Source organism: Pleurodeles waltl, chromosome 4_2 (assembly GCF_031143425.1).
Source record: "Pleurodeles waltl isolate 20211129_DDA chromosome 4_2, aPleWal1.hap1.20221129, whole genome shotgun sequence".
Taxonomy (NCBI): Eukaryota; Metazoa; Chordata; class Amphibia; order Caudata; family Salamandridae; genus Pleurodeles; species Pleurodeles waltl.
The window spans coordinates 743,851,033-743,871,049 of NC_090443.1; the positions used below are offsets into that span (position 1 = coordinate 743,851,033).

General features: G+C 41.9%; 1 protein-coding gene across 1 annotated transcript in view; it reads left to right on the forward strand.

Annotated features, from left to right (window-relative positions):
- AKNAD1 (AKNA domain containing 1) overlaps window positions 1–20,017 on the forward strand; it is a 175,947-nt gene that overhangs the window by 92,732 nt on the left and 63,198 nt on the right. The window contains exons 9-11 of the mRNA XM_069232398.1: window positions 5,138–5,241; window positions 11,543–11,646; window positions 11,756–11,909. Coding sequence (XP_069088499.1) covers window positions 5,138–5,241; window positions 11,543–11,646; window positions 11,756–11,909 — 362 coding nt within the window. The remainder of the gene's footprint in view (window positions 1–5,137; window positions 5,242–11,542; window positions 11,647–11,755; window positions 11,910–20,017) is intronic.

Sequence of the window (20,017 nt, forward strand, 5' to 3'; positions counted from 1 at the left end):
ATTGTGTCCTGGGGGATACACTGAAATGTATCCAGCTCTAGGGATGGGTTCCCTGGTGCCTTGATTACGCTCGGACGGGCACATGCCCATCTCCCCTCTAATTTTAAGTGTTGTCCAGGGGGATGGGGCCCTGACTAAGGCTTGGGAAGTGGGGGCACCCCCCACCTCTTTAATTAAATATTGGCCTTGGGGCACCGGGTCCCAGGGGCCGCAAGGAGGCTTGTGGAGGGGGCCTTATGCCCCCCCTTAATTACATTTCAACCCCAAGGGATGGGGTCCCTGGGGCCTCATGGAGGCTTGGGAGGGAGAGGGGGTGCCACACGCCTACCTCTCCTTTAATTTCAAGTGTCATCCTCGAGGATGGGGTCCCCGGGACGTTATCAAAGCTCAGTGAAGCTGGCAGCGCACCCCCTCCCCTTTATTTACATATCAGCCCAGGGGGAAATAAACCTATTTTGCTGCCCGCCAAGCTCTTGTCCACCCTGGGGGGACTTTTAAAGTGCAAAATGTGTGTTAAAGTTTAACAAACATTTTGTGCACTGGGGGTCCCTCTGGGACCCTCCCCCAGTCCTAGGGGAGCAGGACATCCATGCCCTGCCCCCATATGTTTGTTGCCTTATTTTGAGGATACAGGACAGAGAACTGAGTCCTAAAATGGATGCTGCCACATCTTTGTTGATGTGGTGGCAGCCAACCAGATCTTATTTTAAGATCTGGCTGCTGCGCAGATCCTCTACGGCATTATATATCCAATGTTTTTGAGCCTTAATTTCTCAAAAACTACTAAATGGATTTACACCAAATCACATCACAAAAAGCAGGCTTTCTGGACCAAGACCTAGCTTTCTGGCAAATTTGGCGTAATTCTATTCAGCAATTTTTGCTGTAACACTGTTCAGTTTTCCTATGAAAATATAAATGGGGAAAATGTGTTTTGGGACCACCCCCCTTTTTCTTGGTCTCCACTTGACAGAGCCCCCTGAAACTTTCAAGGAAGGAGCTGGGGTGGATGATACTTTTTTGGAAAGTTTTCTGAAGATTCATCAATTGGCAGCAAAGTTATCAGCAAACCAAAAAATGCTTTAGCTATGGCAAAGCAGAACTACCTACTACATATATATATATTTATACATATATTTAAAATCAAGTTAAAATATGTGGAGTTAAGTATAGGAATCTAAATCTATATATATCTTTCTATACCTACCTTCACAATATTTGTGTAGTTAATATTTTGTACCATATTTTTGTAGCACATCATTCAGGAGTCACAATTCTGCTACTCTACTGTCTGTGGAAAGAAACATATGCTGCCTTAGCTCTAACACAATTTGCACATCCTCTGAAGTGATTTGAATGTTTTATGTGTTCACATAATTTCACTTATGCGTGCAAAATTCCTTCCCTGCTTCATATAATCAGTGTTGGTCAGCATTTGCACTAATACATGGTACCTCACCAAAATGTTTACCAGTATGACAGATAATCTTCTTGCGTGGGTGAGCTTGTGAGCATTACAGAGTGTATCCATTTACAAAGGTTAGTGAAAACCTAAATACTTGTAAGCCTAGTATTCACCAAACACTTGCAGGTAGATTCGCTCCTGTAAAATGTTTATAGATTTACTCTGATCAGAGGTTGAATTAATTCTGCTTTTTCAGAGTTGGAATAAAGAGGGAGCACTCCATAAATCCTAACTGCAAATATAATTTAACATGAGATATCCACAAACAAAAATGTCCACATGTACATTTGCTTTTGCATAAATGGCTGTGCCTTGAAGTACACTTGGAATCAGAGACAGTCCCAGCTTCCCATTGGTACATTGGAATTCTTCAGCATTCTATGAAAGTATAAAATGTACTTACATTGTTGGCTTAAACATGCTTGAGTGTTTGTGAATCGGGTCCTTAGAAGTTGAAAAATTTGGGAAAGCTCAGTCATGAAAGATGCATGACACAATTCAGCATGCATTGGAATCTTCCAATGTGATGTGGAGTCTAGAGAACAAGTTGTCTGCTAGGATATTCTACAGTGGAGGTCAGGAGACACAAAGGTTGTCTGAATTCCCTTGTTTTATGGGTCATGATAAAAGGCCTACAGGTAACCATCATAAGGGAAAATAAACCTATTCCTATAAACTGATAGAATATTTGCGCAACCATTTCTCAATCACCATAGTCCCAATTACACATCACGTTTGCAATTGATTGTGGTCATTACCATGCACTTCTGCTGTTTTATTTCTCTACTATGTCTTGTTACTTTATCATAGAAACATTATCAAGCAACACAGAAGAATGTTAAATCAACTTTTCCAACTGTCCACATAGAGATGTCCATCTCTTGCTATAAATATCCCCTAAAAACCCACCTTTCAAGCTACATTCTTTAGGAAAAAATAACAAAATAAACCTCACTTCATAATTAGCACCCAAAAGGTTCCTGTCTTCCTGTCCCCATTTTGTTCACCCACTGCCTCACCAAAGCTCCCATCCTACTTAAAGAATCCAACATTCAGTTTCATGTGTTCACCAAAGACACACTGTAAAATATATTCTCCAGCCATTAATGAAGTTCTCGGCTCTTCTCTTTCAGCTTCTAGTCCTCCCAATACTAGTTGAGTTGATTCAGCATCAAAAAGAGCCAAAAGTGAGGGCTGCACTACCGGTCAGCATTGGTCATGTAGCAAAGAACTAGCATGAGTTTGCGTGTTGCAGTTTATTCAACACAGGCACCTGCTCAGAGCTTCTTGATTAGAGCCAGATTCATCAAGATTAACCATCAACACCCTTTCACTCCGTATACACATTCCTAGAAAGAAACTATTACAAAAGGAATTTTAAAGTCACACAACCATATTGTGTGACACAAGGTATTATACAAACTATGTAGCAGTAGAAGAGGTTGCTAGAGCCAAATACACCACACTATCTTTCGTGTAAACAGAGTTGATCATGGGGCTCAGTTCATTGCATGCTCATACATAGCTTGGTTGCACATCTCATTGATATAAATTGTGAAAAAATAACAGTCCTCTATAATATACAAGTAACATAAAGCAGTATTTTGTAATTGTTTTATTTCTCCTTTTGTTCACGTACTATGAAATTCCTTCTTTGAATACTGTAAAAGTGCAACAGCCAACACGTTTCATTCTCTCCCTAAGACTTTTCCAAGGCAATAATTTAAGAGATAGTTGGTTTGTAGTATATGTGATGTTCCTCCTCTCATATTATAGGTTCCAGTCGGCAGAAATAAACTGAGCTTGTCCAATGAGAAGCCAAGGTGGCTCAAATAATATGGCTTAAGATCACTTTTGAATTGCCTGGTTCTGGTTCATTTATAAGTAGTTAATGAATGTGAAACTAGATATCTGGCTATGTAGAATCACATGATTATTCCATTTGTATTGCCTTATTGAATGAGAAGGTAATTCAAAAGCCTAAATAGTCACTGATAAGATCTTTGAGCTTCATGTCTTGCTTACTGCCTGAAGGAGCAAAGACATGCAGATTGAGGATTTGAAAAACATCTCATAGGTTATGCCAACGGGGTGAGCATCCTTAGAAATAAGCTTGTTTGAGCAACACATTATACATGAATCCCTATCTACAGCTACTGTTCAAGCCACAGCTAGAGCATCTGTGTAAGATCTTGATTGCCATATCCCCAGTTTATGCAACAGCCTCTAAACTGACCTTTCCAAAAATACCTTTAGCCCTTTTGCCAGATTCCTATGGGCTTTGTGCTAATGACAACTTAAGATACATTTGTATTTTGCAGTGTAAAGGAAAATCAAGTGCCAGCTAACACTGACCCTGCCCAAAATTAAGCGTTAGCCTCATCTATCAGAAAGTTATACAAAGGTCCACTGTACAGTTTTTCAACAGTACATAAATTAACCCTCTACCTTCATTGGAATGTTTAGCAGCTATGCACCACTTTAACTTGCATTTTAATATTTCAGAATTCGAGCTAGATAATCATGTAAAAATTCGAACACAGTGGTACCAATAAAAACTGTAATTAAATTGTGAGTTTTTCAAAAGTATGTTTTCAAGGCAAGGGGTGGTGATGGGATGTGTATCTGTGATTTTCAGCTACAACATTTTGGTTTTCAAGAATGAGGGGGTCTGAACTTCTTCTCAGAGATGGCTGGCACCACCCTTAGAATTTCCTCCGAGTCATATTTTGTCCTCGCAAGAACACTTGGTGACCCCATTTTTCACCCATAGGACTTTGCAGGTATTCCAGTCTCTATGGGCAGAGACAGAAGGCTTGAACATGGGTATCACCACTAATGCCAGACCCATGATGGTCCGCACTGTTGTCTCATTCCAGCTCAGCAGTTATCAATCTTGGCCACGTATTTGCCTCTTTCTCAAAGTTATAGAGTGTGAGGGCTTCATTAAAACCTAATCTCGAAACAAAGTTGAGAGTAGCTAGAGAACAGCACAAGCCTGAACAACAGCAACAAAAACTGCAGACATCATCTACTAAGTTAAAGTCAATAACGCTAAGTCAGCACTGCAAGAACTGTTTTAGCGATTGGCATGCAGTGACCATAATTTACCAACCAATACTATTATTACCAACATATACGACCTGCCAGTGGATCTCTTGAAGAGGCTTGCACCTGTAGACGTTTGAGGCACATCGTGCAAGTGCATGTGGTTTTTGAGAGCTTATTTTCAGTTCTGGAAAGCGAAAGCTATTCTCAACCAGGAACTGGCCACAGTTGAATTGTTTAACCTAGTAAGTGTGAAGACAAACAGCCACTGTACCTGCACTTATTTGGACGTTTGCCAACGTATCCCGAAAGTGAAAAACCTGAATAAACTAAACTTCTTAAAACTAATTTTGTATGCTTAGGAAAACCTTTCATTACTTCTCGTGCAAAGAAAGAGAATTTAACAACACTGAGACACCGAGATTGTTGGCCCATTGTTTTACACAGTGTTGTTAAGAATGTAATAATAATGTTTGCATGTTTACATTTAGGGCAAAAGAATTGATGTAAAAAATAGGAATTATTTGTTTAAAATGCTCTATTGATAACACAGTTCAGCACATTGATGGAGCTCATAGTTATGTCCATTTTCAAAATGTTCAAATGTATTTTTTGTGAGTGCAGGATCCTTTGATTTCTCCCAAACTACACGGCGGCCGTGAGCGCTTGCTGACCCGTGGGGAACCTCAAGATAGAGATGTTGACGTGGATCAGAATGCCATAAAAGGGTATGGCCGACTTGGTATCTTGTTAATTCGACACAGCATATTAATAAGTTAAAAGGTGCATTTCTATTTAATATTGAATTATGTGGAGCTTTTGATATTCAGGCAAAGAAATATTGTGTTAAACTGATTGTCTAAAACCAAAATTTACCAGCACAAACATAATTAAGGGTGTACACCCTGAATATCGATTCCAGAAAATTGATGGGACACAATACCAAGGACAAAATATCGAAAGAAATATAGACAGCTAATTCAGTACACATAAAGTCAAGAAAGATAGTTGTAGTTAGGAACAGTATATCTATACTTTCCTATATGCACTTACCATTCCATATTTTGTTACTCGATATTTTGTCCACAATATTCTTGCACCACGATATTCTGGGGGCAGATATTTAGAAGTTCAATCATAAGTAAGCATTGTGACTAGTAACTGTGAACATCTATTTAGCGTCATCCTGACACCCTGATATTTATGCAAACAGGAGAGCTGACTGCCTGTCTTTACACAGAAAAGAACCAAGAAATCACCAAAGTGAAGTTCTAGGCTGGCTAACTATTTGTCACAGGAATGACAAAGATCAGGCCTGCAAATGCCTTTCGTATAACCATCTCAATAAGCCAGCTGACACCCCTTCCTGGTACTGCAAAACATTGCTTGTCATCAAGACGTTCAAAATAAGCCTACTTGTGCAACAGAAGGAAATCTAATGTTAACATATAATACCAAGTTGAAAATAAGGGTCAGAATTTAACTAAACACTGTTCTGAAAAACACAAACCTAATTCCTGTAAACAAATGTGGATGAATTTATTGAAATCACATGTATGGACGATTAAATTCTGTGGAATAATTCTTGTGCGAAGATCAAATACGAAGTTGCAAATAAGGGTCAGAATCTCACACAATCCTGTTCCAAAGAATAAAAACTTTTGTTCTGCAACCAAATGTGTATGAATCGGTCTAAATGTCCCTATGCACAGGTAGGGTAGCATAGTGCCAGTGTTGAATGCAGAAACGACACTTCCCCATACAAACAAAGATGAAGGTGAGAAGCTGTTTGCATCCATTCCATACCATTTCCTACTGGCCCTGAAGAGGCAAAAACATCGCCCAGCAGCTGACAATGCATCTCTTAATTACTGCACATGGTATACGATTTTTTGAGGGTGGGAAAGGAAACAACGGATCCACTTTGCTGAACCAGCTTTGCTGATCACAAACCACAGCTAATTCAGGATTTCTGCGAATTTGCTTTGTTGAAGGTGGTAGGGTTGGCCAATGGAGCTGCAGAGAACTGATGGACTGGAAGAGCCCCACAACCCAAACCTGTTGGCTGGTGGAGACTACGGAGACTTCCAGTAGGCGCCCGAGTACCTGTGCTTTGATTCAGAGACCTATTTGGTGGGGTACCAGGAGGGGATTTGTGGCACCATTGGTCATCCGATGAAGGCCTCTTAGTGACCGACCGTGCCACTTTGCGACCCCATCTGCCTGCCACTGAAACTCACCTGCCAGCTATGCCCCCCTAATGTCATTCCTTGGCAGATGGCAGCACTTTAAGGGTTCAGCTGTCAGCCCCTTGGAAGCAGTGTGCATTCGCGACCAGAGGATGGACATTTGCCTGTGGTGCTGGGGGTTCCTTCTGTGACCATCTTTGGGAAAAATCGTACTCCTTATTCACCGTTTAGAACGAGGAGAGCAACAGGGAGTGGATCGATGACACTGCCAGGATCACCTGTCCTTGCTACCCATCGCTCCTGACCCTTCGATGATTAGGGCCTGGCTGGAGCATTAGCAAGGTGGTGGCCATCAGGTCTGTCTTTGGCTGCAAACAATCTAAACTTCTAACCTGTGATGAGATTTTTCTGCACACTCACAATCTTAGACTAATGGTGATGGCCATATTGGATGTAAAAATGCCCACTCACCTTTATAAGCTGGTCTTTTAAAGAAGAGATCCCTGCCCCAGAATAACTGAATGGCCACTTGAAAAGTGAACAACACCTCTTATTACATTTGTCTTTTCAAACTGCTGATTAACAACGGAGATTGAAATCTTTTACCATATAAATAATGTGATCCAAGAGCTGGCACGATACTGCAATGAAGTTGAGATGTAACTATGGGACATATGCCTAGATTTCCTCGTCCATGACATCATGGCGGCAAGTGAGCCCGGGCAGGACTGGCAGCAGTTCCTGGACAAAAAAAGGTTCTTGCTTAGTGGATGTGCTGACTGTATGTCTGGAAGCCCTCTACTTTCAGTTTCGGCCCACATTGTGCAGTGTATAATCACAAAATTGTCTGTCATGTTTATTTGCATACTATCCCAATCAATATAATAGAACTTATGCTTTAATAGTGGTTAAGGATTGTAATTGTTCTCATATTAAGCTCTGCCATCTGAGTCCAATCTGTTCTCTGTAAAATTGAAGATAGATAAATATATACATAAATAAATCTAATCTTAACATCCTGATTCCTCTGCAAAGAGGTAACTGTCTTATGAAACACATTCCTCTCCACAGAGAGGACCCATTCTTTAATTAAGGATAAAATTGCCCATCATTCAAAGGCATCCTGCTGAGGGTGTTAGCCACTCAGACAAATGATGCAGTACAAAGGGCTCAGACAGGGCTCTAGATCAGCGAAGCTAAAACACATTCCGTCCATTTAACTTCAAATGAGCCCAAGACAGGTCAAGATTTTCTGTTCGATCCCGAGTCTTTAGCAATCTTATCGTAATAGGTACCCAAGAAATATTCAGAAATGTGGACCATGCACATTCATTAGGCACTTTAATTTTACCTCAAATCCTTAGTGCCACTCTGGATCGACGAATACAGCTCTACATTAAGCAACAGGAGCTTCAGAAAGGTTAGCTAGAGCTTGATAAATTGTTCTGTGTTCGAGGGAGAAATCTCGGAATGTTAAGTACATTTGAAAAAAGTGGAGATCATTAACTCAAATAACGTTCACAGATTCTGCACCTGTGGTGCTTTACCAAGCTTTTGTTGTTCGTTTAGTGTAATGAAAGGCTAGCAACCAGTACACAAAATATAATATTATTAGTGCTATATACCAACATCCATATCACATGAACAGATAAATTATTAGCTCATGGCTCGAACTAAATGAGAGCTGAAACCCAAAAATGATGTATCAATTAATTGTGACATGGAATTGTATTGTATTGTAATAGTATTTATATAGCGCTTACTACCCCAGCGTCAAAGCGCTTTTTGGCAAATAGCACGCTACTCCGGAACCCAACAAGAATTAGTGATGGATTAGTATCGGGAAATAAGAGTACAGTTTTAGTATTATTATGAGTTAATTTGAGCCGCGGATATGAGAGTTTGTTAGTTAGATTGACTGGAGTAATGGAGGGGTGGAGGAGGAAAGAATCCAGACGTGTTAATTGGGAGTATGTGGTAATAGGATTTAGGCTTGGGATGAGTAAAGGAGGATGGAGGAGGGAAGAGTCTGTGGAAGTGGTTAGGGAGATCATAGTAGCAGGGTGAGATAAATGAGGGCAAATTTAGTAGGGTTGTTTGGGAGGTCATGGTAGTAAAGTGAGGTTTGGTGAGTTCGATGTAGAAGCGGAGGGAAGAGCTTAGGCAGAGTTATTTAGGAGATGAAAGTAGTAGAATGGATTTGGGATGAGTCAGAGTGGGAATGGAGGATAGATTGATAGAGACATGACATATGATGATGGGTAGATAAGTGTGATATAAGATGAGAGCAGGGATTCATAGATATCTAGTAAAACAACCCACCCAGGAGCCATGCAATGACCCACGAACATGCCAATCATAGAACAACATACACACATACATACATATATATATGTATAATATATATACACACACACACACAAACATACACACATGAATACACACACATATGCACACATTTATGTACATACAATACATATTTAGAACCATGGGTAAATATACTTAGTTTAACAGGTTTAAACAGTGTGTGTGTAGTTTATTGTTATGACATAGTAGTGATACATATTTTCTAAAGAACTATACATAACTAGAAATATACACATAATCAGAAAAAATATTTGTCAGCATAGGCATATGCAGTCCATAGTTGTTTGAATATGGTGGTTATGAAGGAAAGAGCCAACTCTTGAGTAGTTTTCTGAAGACAAGAAAGTTATCTGTGGCTCTTATAGTTGGGGGTAATGAATTCCATAGTTTGTCTGCTTGAACGGAGAAGGATGTACCACCTATAGTCTTTTTCTTGTATGGTGGTGTTCTAAGGCGGTGTGCCAATCGTGAGCGGAGGTTTCTTTGTTGAATGTATTTGGTTATTTTGTTTCTGATAACAAAAAAGTGGTCCTGTTCCATGTATAGCTTTGTGGGTGATACAAAGCAGCTTGAAAGTGCATCTTCTGGCAATGGGTAACCAGTGTAGTGCTCTCAAGGCAGAAAGAGATGTTGGCTTGTGACTTTACATGTAATAGTAGCCTGGCTGCGGAGTTCTGAATATGTTGTAGTTTTTTCATAATAGATAGAGATGATCCATGGTAGAGGCCATTGGCATAAACCAGTTTGGATAGTACAAGCGAGATAGTAGCTTGCACCTTGTGTGGAAATCTGAGGTGGGGGAAGATGCGTTGTAGAGTCTTCAAGGTGATGAAGCTTGTTCATGCTAATTTGTCCACTTGGGCATTCATCGTTATCTTGGAGTCCATGGTGATTCCAAGGTTTTTAACTTCCTTGGATAATTGAGGAGGTGGTCCGAGATCGTCAGGCCAGACGCACAGTGGGTCATAACCTTTCCAGTCACCACATATGAGTATTTCTGCTTTGGAGGTATTTAGATTGAGATGGCTCCAGGCCATCCACTGATCAACGGCTCTGAGGCAACTGAAGATTTCTGAGTTTTCAATGTTTTTGGGGCATTCTAATTTAAGTAGTATTTGTGTGTCATCTGCATAGTTGTAGCGTGTGAGATAAAAATCATTGATCAGTTCTGGTAATAATATCATGTAGATGTTGAAAAGCAAAGGTGAGATGATTGATCCTTGGAGGACCCCTGCTTTGTGAGGTAGGTTTTGGACTTCCATTCATGGAGGTTTTTGAAATTCATTGAGAATTTTATAAAATTCCTTGGTTGTAGATTTAGCATTTTGAATTATGTCTGAGTAGTACCTTTTTTTTGCTTTTTTGATTGATGATTTGTATAGTCTGTTAAGTTTGTGTAGCAGCAGTTTGTCTTGACTGTTGTTTGTTTTGAGCCAGGTCCGCTGCAACTTTCTGATTTGTTGCTTTATCTTTTTAAGTTCTGTGTTTCTCCAAGGTGTTGGTTTTCTTTTGTTGTGTTTAGTTTTTCTGAGTGGTATTAGGATATCAAAAGCTTCCTGTAGCCACTCATAACGTTTTGGAACAGAATTAATTGTATCTAGATCTGTGTTGGCTGTTAGTTGTGTTTCTAAGTCATCAAAATTGAGTTTGCTCCATGGTCAATGGGTGCATGTATGTAAGTAGTTGTGGGGTGTGTTGATTTGTGGAGTTTTATGTCGGAAAGTTATCAAATGGTGGTCTTATCATGTGATTGGCGTGATGCTATGAACGGTAACTAGTTCAGGCTTAGCAAAAATGACATCTAGGATGTGTCCAGCGATGTGTGTGGGATTGTGAACAATCTGATGTAGGTTCAATGCGACTAGGCCAGTGGTGATAGCTTTTGGATGGGGCATATTGGGTTTGTCAAACCAAATGTTTAGATTTCCAAGAATGCATTGGTGATTTTTGAATATTTCTAACAACAGTGCAAGTCTTTTTGAGAAAGATAAAGTGAAAAATGTGAGATTTTGGCAAGGAGGCAAGGAATGAGCTGAATCTTTGACCACAAGTCAACAGTGTAAGGTATGATAGATGGAAGCTGTGCTGAGAATGTTTTGGAAGAGGCTGAGACTGAGCAGGAAAATGTGAAGAATTATGCAGCAACATTTGCCAATCGGCGGTTTTCATCATCCTCTTTCTGAATCCCCTAACTCCCCCAGTTCACTACCACACCAGTCATTCCACCAATCTCTTAAGAAGCAGACTAGTGGTACAACTATTCTTGAAATATAAGAGATGCCATTGAAAGTGGGAATTAGAGACAGTGGCACACAAATATAATTCAGAAGAGCAATTGAACAATTCATAAATCAGTGTGACCAGCAGCTTGCAAAATCCTTAACTTTTTAGAAAATAAATATTTGAAACAGACGTACTGCCACTTAAAAGAAAGAAGAAAAACATGGTAACATGTGTTCTCATATTTGTTTAGGCATTTACAATCCGTAGAGTTATGGGATTCACCAAGCACCAAATCTTGCACTTCATCCAACTCGGGACACACTACTTTTAGACTTAATACAATGGAGGACAAACGTAAGTAACACTTTGGAAGTGCTTTCTGTACTTTCTATTTCTTAACAGCCAAGCGATTCAGCATGTCTAAAACTCGAGGTGAAGATATAGGCTAATGTCTGTATTTCAGGGAGTTTTCCCGCGGTCCTCAGTCACGATTCCCGGGAGTTCTTGGATGACTGGGTGCAAGTGTCCACAAGAAACATGTTGGAAAATGTACAGGCAGCACACAAGCCACAACTCCTCTGCAAAGACGAGAAAGATCACCAAACCTCTGTCCACAGGTTAGTTGTCTACCTTATTTTTACAGTCTTTTATAAGTGAGACATTTTTGAAGCAACATAAAAAATACAAGAGTTTATCCTACACTAACTGCAGCGGAATCATAACACCAAAGTCAAAGAGGTGGCGGGTGTGACTGTGATTTCCTCAGCGTCATCAGCGCCCTCGAGCGTTGGTAATTCTGGGGTGGGAGGCGCGGTGTTAATACTGGTCACAACTCACAGCAACTAGATTTTTTTAATCTGTTGCCTTTTTCCTTTAACTGTGTACCCTGGCAAAATATTCTCGAGCCTTCGGATTCGGCTAGGCAGCCTGCCTTCTTTACTCCTGTTTTAAATGATGTAGTTAGGTGTTTTTGTCTGCCTGACCCAGTAAAATACTGTTTTCATCCAGATATAAACATTGTTGTTTTGTGTCGCATCCAGATAACGCCTCCTAAGGAATGAAGAATCCAAGCGCCCTTTTGTGTGTGTGTTAATAGTGCGGTTCTTTCACAGCAATCTGTTTGTTCAGTAACTTGATTGTAATGTAAAAGGCATTGTGCGGGACCAGCACATTTCTCAAGAATCCACGTAGCAGCTCCTCGGAGGATCACCTGACACTTGTCCTGCAGAGTTCTTTCACTGCATCAGGAAATTAGGTGAAAGACAGGCAGTGCCAGTTAACTAAATGGTGGGCGGGGCCTATCTATTTTTAAGGGGCCCCTGTCAGCCACTAGAGGCTGATGGGCTGAACCCAGTTTGTTTCTAGTCCTGACGATTTGGCTGGACATTCCATTCATTTATTAGGGCTCCCCAGGCCCTGCTACTCAATCTTTCATTTCCTTTTGTTTGGCTCGCACTTCTGTCATTCGTCTATAGTTCTTGTAGTCTCCCCAATAAACAAGCAGCCTTTTAGAACGTAAAACGAAGGCCTTAAACAAGGTCCTAGCCATATCTACTTAACGTTGTAAAACTCAGATTACGGGTATGAGGCGATTCCGGACGGGTTGTTACTGGGTGTAGTTTCCTCTTGGATTTCCCCTTTACGAGTTAATCTCCATGGAATGAGGAATAACTGTGCAAAGCTGTTTTTTTCACCAAGAATTCTGCTCCGTACTCCCAGTTCTGTGTGGATTAACGCACAGCTTTACCACGTGCTCTGAACTCTGGGCAGGTGGTAAGTGTTTGTGTGGTGCCTGGCTTGCGGCAGCGTGAGGCAGGAGGATTGAGCTAGTAGCTGAGGGAAAGGGAAGTTGAGTCATGGCAGGGTGATGTTTGCGTGCCACCCCTTGTCAGAGAAAAAAGGGTGACGTGGACCAGGGTACAAGGCTTGGCTGTGGTTGCAGCAAAGCTGCGTGCAAATATTCTCTCTAGTATTAGGGGCCAGGAAAATCAGATCTGGTGTTTCCACGCCCAGGAAAACTGGGAATGAGAACACTGGGCCAGTGGTAATTAAGCAGAGCTGAATTCCATTTTCAGGAAGCTTTTAGGCTGGCCGGAAACATAGGTCAAATGTCATCCTGGGACAGCAAGCCTAGCAAGACACCTGTGTGCCTCAACAGGGACCTGTAACCACAGCAACACCCCTGCCCCCCAACATTGCAGAAGTGGATGCAGAGCTCACACAACAGAGTAAGGTACAGGGTGTAGGAAAACAGGCTTTTTGCAGGTTATTCCCCACTTTTTGGCCCCTATTTGGAGCACTAGTTGCTGGTTATGACTCTGAAAGTGCACAAGAGCCTGCGAATCAGGTCCCAATCCCGTGCTCTCGCCTTAAACTCTATGGCCCATATTTATACTTTTTTAGCGCCGCATTTGCGTCATTATTTGACGCAAACGTGGTGCAAACTTACAAAATATAATTGTATTTTGTAAGTTTGCGCTGCTTTTGTGTCAAAAAGCGGCGCAAATGTGGCGCTAAAAAAGTATAAATATGGACCTATATGCGTAATTTGGTATGCCAAATTGGCACAAACTTTAACCCCCTTACAAGTCCCTAGTATGTGGTACCAGTGGTACGCCAGGCATGGGTGTTAAAGGAGTCACCAGGGCTGGAAGCATTGATTGTACCAACATGAGTGACCCAAGTAAACAGATGTCAGCAGGCCTGCCATTGTAGACTGCAGGAGCAGTGCTCAAACTTGATGCTGCCCACATTATGTGTGGCAATGCAAAAGCACTGTTTTTAATATATGCCATTCATCCCTAAGGTAGGCCTCTCGAGGACAGGAGGTATGGTGCATTATAGTAAAAGTGTGGAAATAGACACAAGCATGTATGTCACTATAGTAGCCTTTTCAATTAGAGACTACTGTAAGTGATCAGCGGTCCATAGGATAGCATGGGTCGGCACCCGGGTACCCTGAGAATGGCAGCTCCATTATGGTCCTGCTGAAGTATGTCATGTTTGACATCAAACATGTTTTTTAAAATGTATTTATTTATTTCATTATTTTTTTTGTCCTCATCCAACCATACAGCAAACCAGATTTCGTCCTAGGAGCCTCCTCCTCAAGGTCAATTGACCTCAGAGCGGGCTACCATTCCACGCACCCATTTGGAAATATCCAGGTCTCTAGTTTTTATCTTTAGTGGTTCTCCCCCAGAGCCCTTCTGAGACCAGCCATGAGTGTAATCATGGGACGTCAGGGTTATTTTCTTTCCAACCACCTTTTTAATGGAACCCAAAACTTATTTCTCTTGCTTTCCTTCTTACTAGCTCCAAGATCCAAAATGTAATTCTACACCAAGGTGTCTAGCCACTAAGTATAAATAGGAGGGGAGGTGCTGATCCACTTCCTGCATATCTCCCTCCTGACCAGCAGCATCATATAAAAAAAGCAATTTAGCATCATTCCTACTCAGCCCTGTTGAGGCAGGGAGGCATCCAAAAATAACCATTGAGAGGCTTACCTGGCAGGTAATCGATAAGATGTAATTAATTGCCTCTCCCACCTCTTTCCAGAATCGGGAGAGCTGGGGTCACTCCCAAAACATATGCCCTTCATCTGCCAAGCCCAAACCACACTTCTTACAGGGGATCAAGTTGCCTTGTGTACACTTAGATAGGTTCTCTGCGGTCCAGAAGGCTCTGTGAATTGAAAACAGATTATTCCTTCTTAAATGGGCAGGTTTAACTGTGGAATATAACAAAACTGTAGATACTTGTCATAATTCTTTGATCTGTAATCCTGGAAGTCGCTCCTTCCAAATCTCCCCTGGCATATTAAATTCTCCATCAATAGCTTCCATCAGTGTCCAGTACCACCTCGCCAGTTCTTTCTTCCGGGATTTACCCTGACAGCGTAAATCTTCTATCTCATTTGAATCACCTATTTTCTCCTTTGCACTCTTCCCCCAGCTTACTATTTGGATGTACTTAAATCTAGCTAGCTTGCCCTCTGTCGCCACATCAAGATCCTCATACGCTATCAACTTCCCATCGTTGTACAGCTGCCCCCAACACGCAAATCCTGCCTCTTTCAATGGTCTAACTAGAATGTCTTTTGTCCACTCCGGTGAACCCGGGGAGTCCCAAAAAGGTGCGTATTTACTATAGTATGGCCAGTTAGTGGCCTTCCATATTGCGAACCACTGCTTTGCAGCATCCTGCATAATTTTAAATCTAACTTTCTCAAAATATTTGGGATCCCCAAATTTGTAAAGAAAATTTCATTGCACTCCATGATTAAACTCCATCATTTCTTTGAGGATCTGTACCAACTCCGTAGTCCCAGTACCATTCATTACCGCCCCCATATTTTTCATAAAGATCTCCCAGGCATAGAGATGAAGGTCAGGGATTGCTATCCCCCCTTTCTCCTTCTTCCTCCTCAATTTCATCCATGAGATACGTACACCCTTGGAAGGCCAAATAAAGCTACTAATTTTGCCCTGCAGTTTGTCCAGCCACTCTTTGTTATATTTTAAAGGTACTGCATTAAAAATAAATAGAAGTTTGGGTAGTATAATAATTTTAACCAGGTTAGCCCTCCCCATGATTGTGAGGGGTACATTTGCCCAGCTCTTCATTAGTTTACAAGAGTCTCTCATAATTCTAAAAAAAATTACTTCTGCTATTCTTGCTATATCCTGAGTTATCGTGATCCCAAGATATTTTATCTCACTCTTAATTGGTATACCCTCAACCTGCATGTTCCACGCGATGATTTCAGTTTTTTCCTTATTGACTACATACCCCGCGATCTCCCCAAACTTATTTGTTTGTTCCTCTAGAATTGGTAATGTCTGTTGTAAATTTGTAGTATATATCATTAAATCATCTGCATACAAGGCTACCTTCCTACACCACCCCCCATATTTGAATGGGGGTATCCTCTGCTTTCTTCTAATTTTACAAGCTAGGGGCTCTATATACAAGTTAAATAACAACAGAGACAGTGGGCATCCCTGCCTGGTTCCTCTTTCTGTTTTAAAAGGATGCACTAATGAGCCATTAACCAACACTCTGGCAACCGGGTCATGAAATGTCTTCTGCAATACTCTTATAAACTTCCCTCCCAAGTTGAAAGCTTCACAGAGAGTATCCAGATACACCCAATTGACCCTATCAAATGCCTTAGCAGCATGAATTGTCACTAAAGCTAATGGTTCCTTGCACAAGTGTGCTAGATCTACTGAGCCTATTAAACTATGAGTCAATTTATGCATATATCTATTCTTTAAAAAGCCCTTTTGATCTCCCTAAATAAGGCGACCTAGGACACCCCCCCCAACCTGTCCGCCAGAATTTTCGCGAAAATTTTATAATCACAATTTAACAGAGAGATCATCCTGTATGCGTCGCAACTTCTAGGATCTTTCACTGGTTTTAGGATTAGTGTGATAATAGCCTCCTTCCAAGAGGGAGGTAATAGACCACCTTCCTCTAAAATGTTATTACATAAACCCACCAAGTACTTAAGGATACTTCCCCCTAGTGCCTTATATATTTCAAAGGGTAGGCCATCTGGGCCTGGCGCCTTTCCTAACTTACCCAACTGAATGGCTCGCTCAATTTCAGCCTGCCCTATTTGTACATTTAAAACTTTAATATCTTCTTCCTCCAGGATCGTCAGGTCAAGGTCTTTTAACCAACCCTTTACTGTTTCTGAAGACACCACCAATTTCTCTGAATAAAGCTCCTTATAATAATCCCTAAGGTAGGCCTCTCGAGGACAGGAGGTAGGGTGCATTTTAGTAAAAGTGTGGATAAAGACACAAGCACGTATGTCACTACAGTAGCCTTTTCAATTAAAGACTACTGTAAGTGATCAGCGGTCCATAAGATTGCATGGGTTGGCACCCGGGCACCCCTGAGAATGCCAGCTCCATTATGGTCCTGCTGAAGTATGTTATGTTTGACATCAAACATGTTGTCTCATTAAACATGACTCAAATCCAGGGTCAGATTTAATGTGACATACACCCAGGTGGCTACCTTAGGGGTTACCCAGCCAGTTTCGCAGGCCCGGCTGATAGCCAGCAGCTGCTGCCACCAAGACAAGATTCTGAGCCCCTGCAAGGAGGAGTGAACACTCCCAGGAGTCAGAAACAAAGGTTTGCCTAGGTGGGAGGGGTCACCTCCCTTTCTAGCAGGAAGGCTAGTTAAGTGGCACATCAAAGCGATGAGCTTCAAAGGGTACACCATCTCTGATATGCCAGTAAGCTGTACCCTAGAGGAGGACAACGCCATCCCTCTGCCCCAGGCACATTTGCAACCAGGTAGTCAGGAGGTGTACACCCCCAGAAGGCTAGCCACACCTCTAGGGTGGGCTCCCTGGTCTGTACAGCCGAAGATGGGGTTTGACATCTTGAAAAGTGGAAAAATAGAGGGTTCTGGGTAGTAAAGGTGCCCCCCCCCCCAGATGTGGTCACCCCAGGGGTGGATTAGCCTCAGGGACTCATAGCCCATTGCCCACTTGTCCCCACAGCCATAACACCCCTAAATCTAGGATTGAAGGTGGGGTCCTGACACCAGAACCTCTGATCTGCTCTGAACTGTGACCAAGGACAAAGATGAGACCTGTACCTGTATATCCTGGACTCCACAAAGAAAAGAGTGTGAAAAAAGTGTGAAACCCAGCATCTGTGGCAGCCACCCTGCACCTCCACGACCACAACTTGTCCTGGATCAGAGATCAGTTAAAAAAAGAAGAAGAACCTCTCCGCAACCGAAAGGCACCACCAGAACTCCCTTGGGCTAGTGGCACTAGTCATTTGCAGCCTGCAAGTAGAAACTGCACTCCCAGAATCAAGAAAATACTGGCCATCGGGCCCATCATGGGATGGCCCAAATTAATATGGTCAGGTGCCTTCTGGGAAACATAGTCTTGACCTCCAGCAAGTTTCAACCGACCACCACCTTCCCAAGTACTCTGGGATGTTGAAGTATCCAAGCAATGTGGCTGCTGCAACCAAGGTTTGTTGGTGGCCAATCCAGCTACTGACCCCTTTGTTCGATACTGTACCATGAGGAAACACCCCTGCAACTTTAACCACCCACCTCAGTGGCTCTGTTGAGTGGTTGCATCCGTTTCCTCCCCAGCATCATCCCAGTGGTAAAGCCAGCACCCACAGCTCCAGTTCAGCACCAAAGATAGCCAAGCACACCTCTGCACCCAAGACACTCAAACTAAGTAGAGTTGTTCTGCCTGGTGAATCCTGGTACAGGGGTCCATACAAGCTTAGCCCCCAGTGGGCTCCCTCAAACTCGACCTGCAAGTGATAGAGTGTCACAAGTGTGAATTTTCAGCACCTGCGGCTCCTGCGTTCAGCACCCAGGACAGCCAGAACACCTCTGCTTGGTCCTGGGACTCACATCACCTTAACTCAAGTGGGTTCCCCTGAACTCACCCTGCAAGTGGCCAAGTGTCACTAGAATCACTAGAAACTTTTCCTATTGACCGCAATGGTAAAGCTTGTAAAGTACTGATTTATTTTTCACTCTAAAATTCATAATTCTCATATATATTTCTGATTGATTTTGTTTTGGTGTCAAAGTTAATATAAAAGTTCTCTCTATTTTTATAAATTGGTGTTGCATTTCCTTTGAGTTTTGCAAATTACTTATCGTCCCTGTTAGTACTCTGAAATGCTTAACACATGCTCCTCTGGTAAAGCCTGACTGCTCTTTGCCACGCTATCAGGACTGAGCTAAGGATGTATTAGTGTGAATCCAAGGACCATCTTTTGGTTATTTTGGAAGTATTACATAGTGAAGCCTAACCAGCATCATTGCATACTACTCCACTTTGCTATACAAGGACCACAGCCACAGCATTAAAGAAAACTGAAACAGGAAGTGACACTTGTTCAGCCTATCAGATCATAGAAAGACCCCTTAAATAACAGTGATTTCCACATGAGGAGACCTTAAAATGTGATAGATGCACCATTAATCTGTATTACCAAGATGATCATAGCACTGGGTTCACTCAGCTTGGCAACAAGGCGTGTGTTGGAAGGCAGATTATTAGTAGGGGTAAGTACACACCTACCACTAGCAATAAGGCCACCAACCCAATGTCAGGTCCAGTCAGGTTCTCAAAACATCAACCCCTGGCTCAACCCCAGGTAGCTTGGCACCTACCCTGGTAGCTTGGTTAATGATCTTAATTTGGGAGACAGGTATGTCAAGCATTTAAATACACCAATAGAGTAAATAAGTAAGACACAGAACACACAATAAAAATCTGACACTAATTTATAAAAATAGGGAATATTTTTATCTTTAAAATGACCGCAAAACAACAAAAATCCAATATAGGGAACCGGACATATAATTTTTTAAAAGATTAAATGTTAAAAAAATGTGCTTTCTAGTGCTTAGAAACCATTAATGCCAGTCGGGGACATCTGGTTGCGCTAGACCAGGACTAAGTCACATTTTGAGGCCAACTGCTATGGAGCCCTGCTCGGATACACTGAGCAGGAGGCCTTGGTCAAAAGTTTACCTTTGCACTTAGAAACTTTTTGAGAGAGCTTTTCTCTCTCAACAGTATGCGGTCCTCTCTAGCGAGCCGATTTTGATGCAACGTCGTCAATTTGCTTTTCCATGAGCCTACAGTCAAATTCTAGAAGTCTGGAGCTCCGGAGCTTTCAGTGGGATGAACCTGACATTCGGGCCT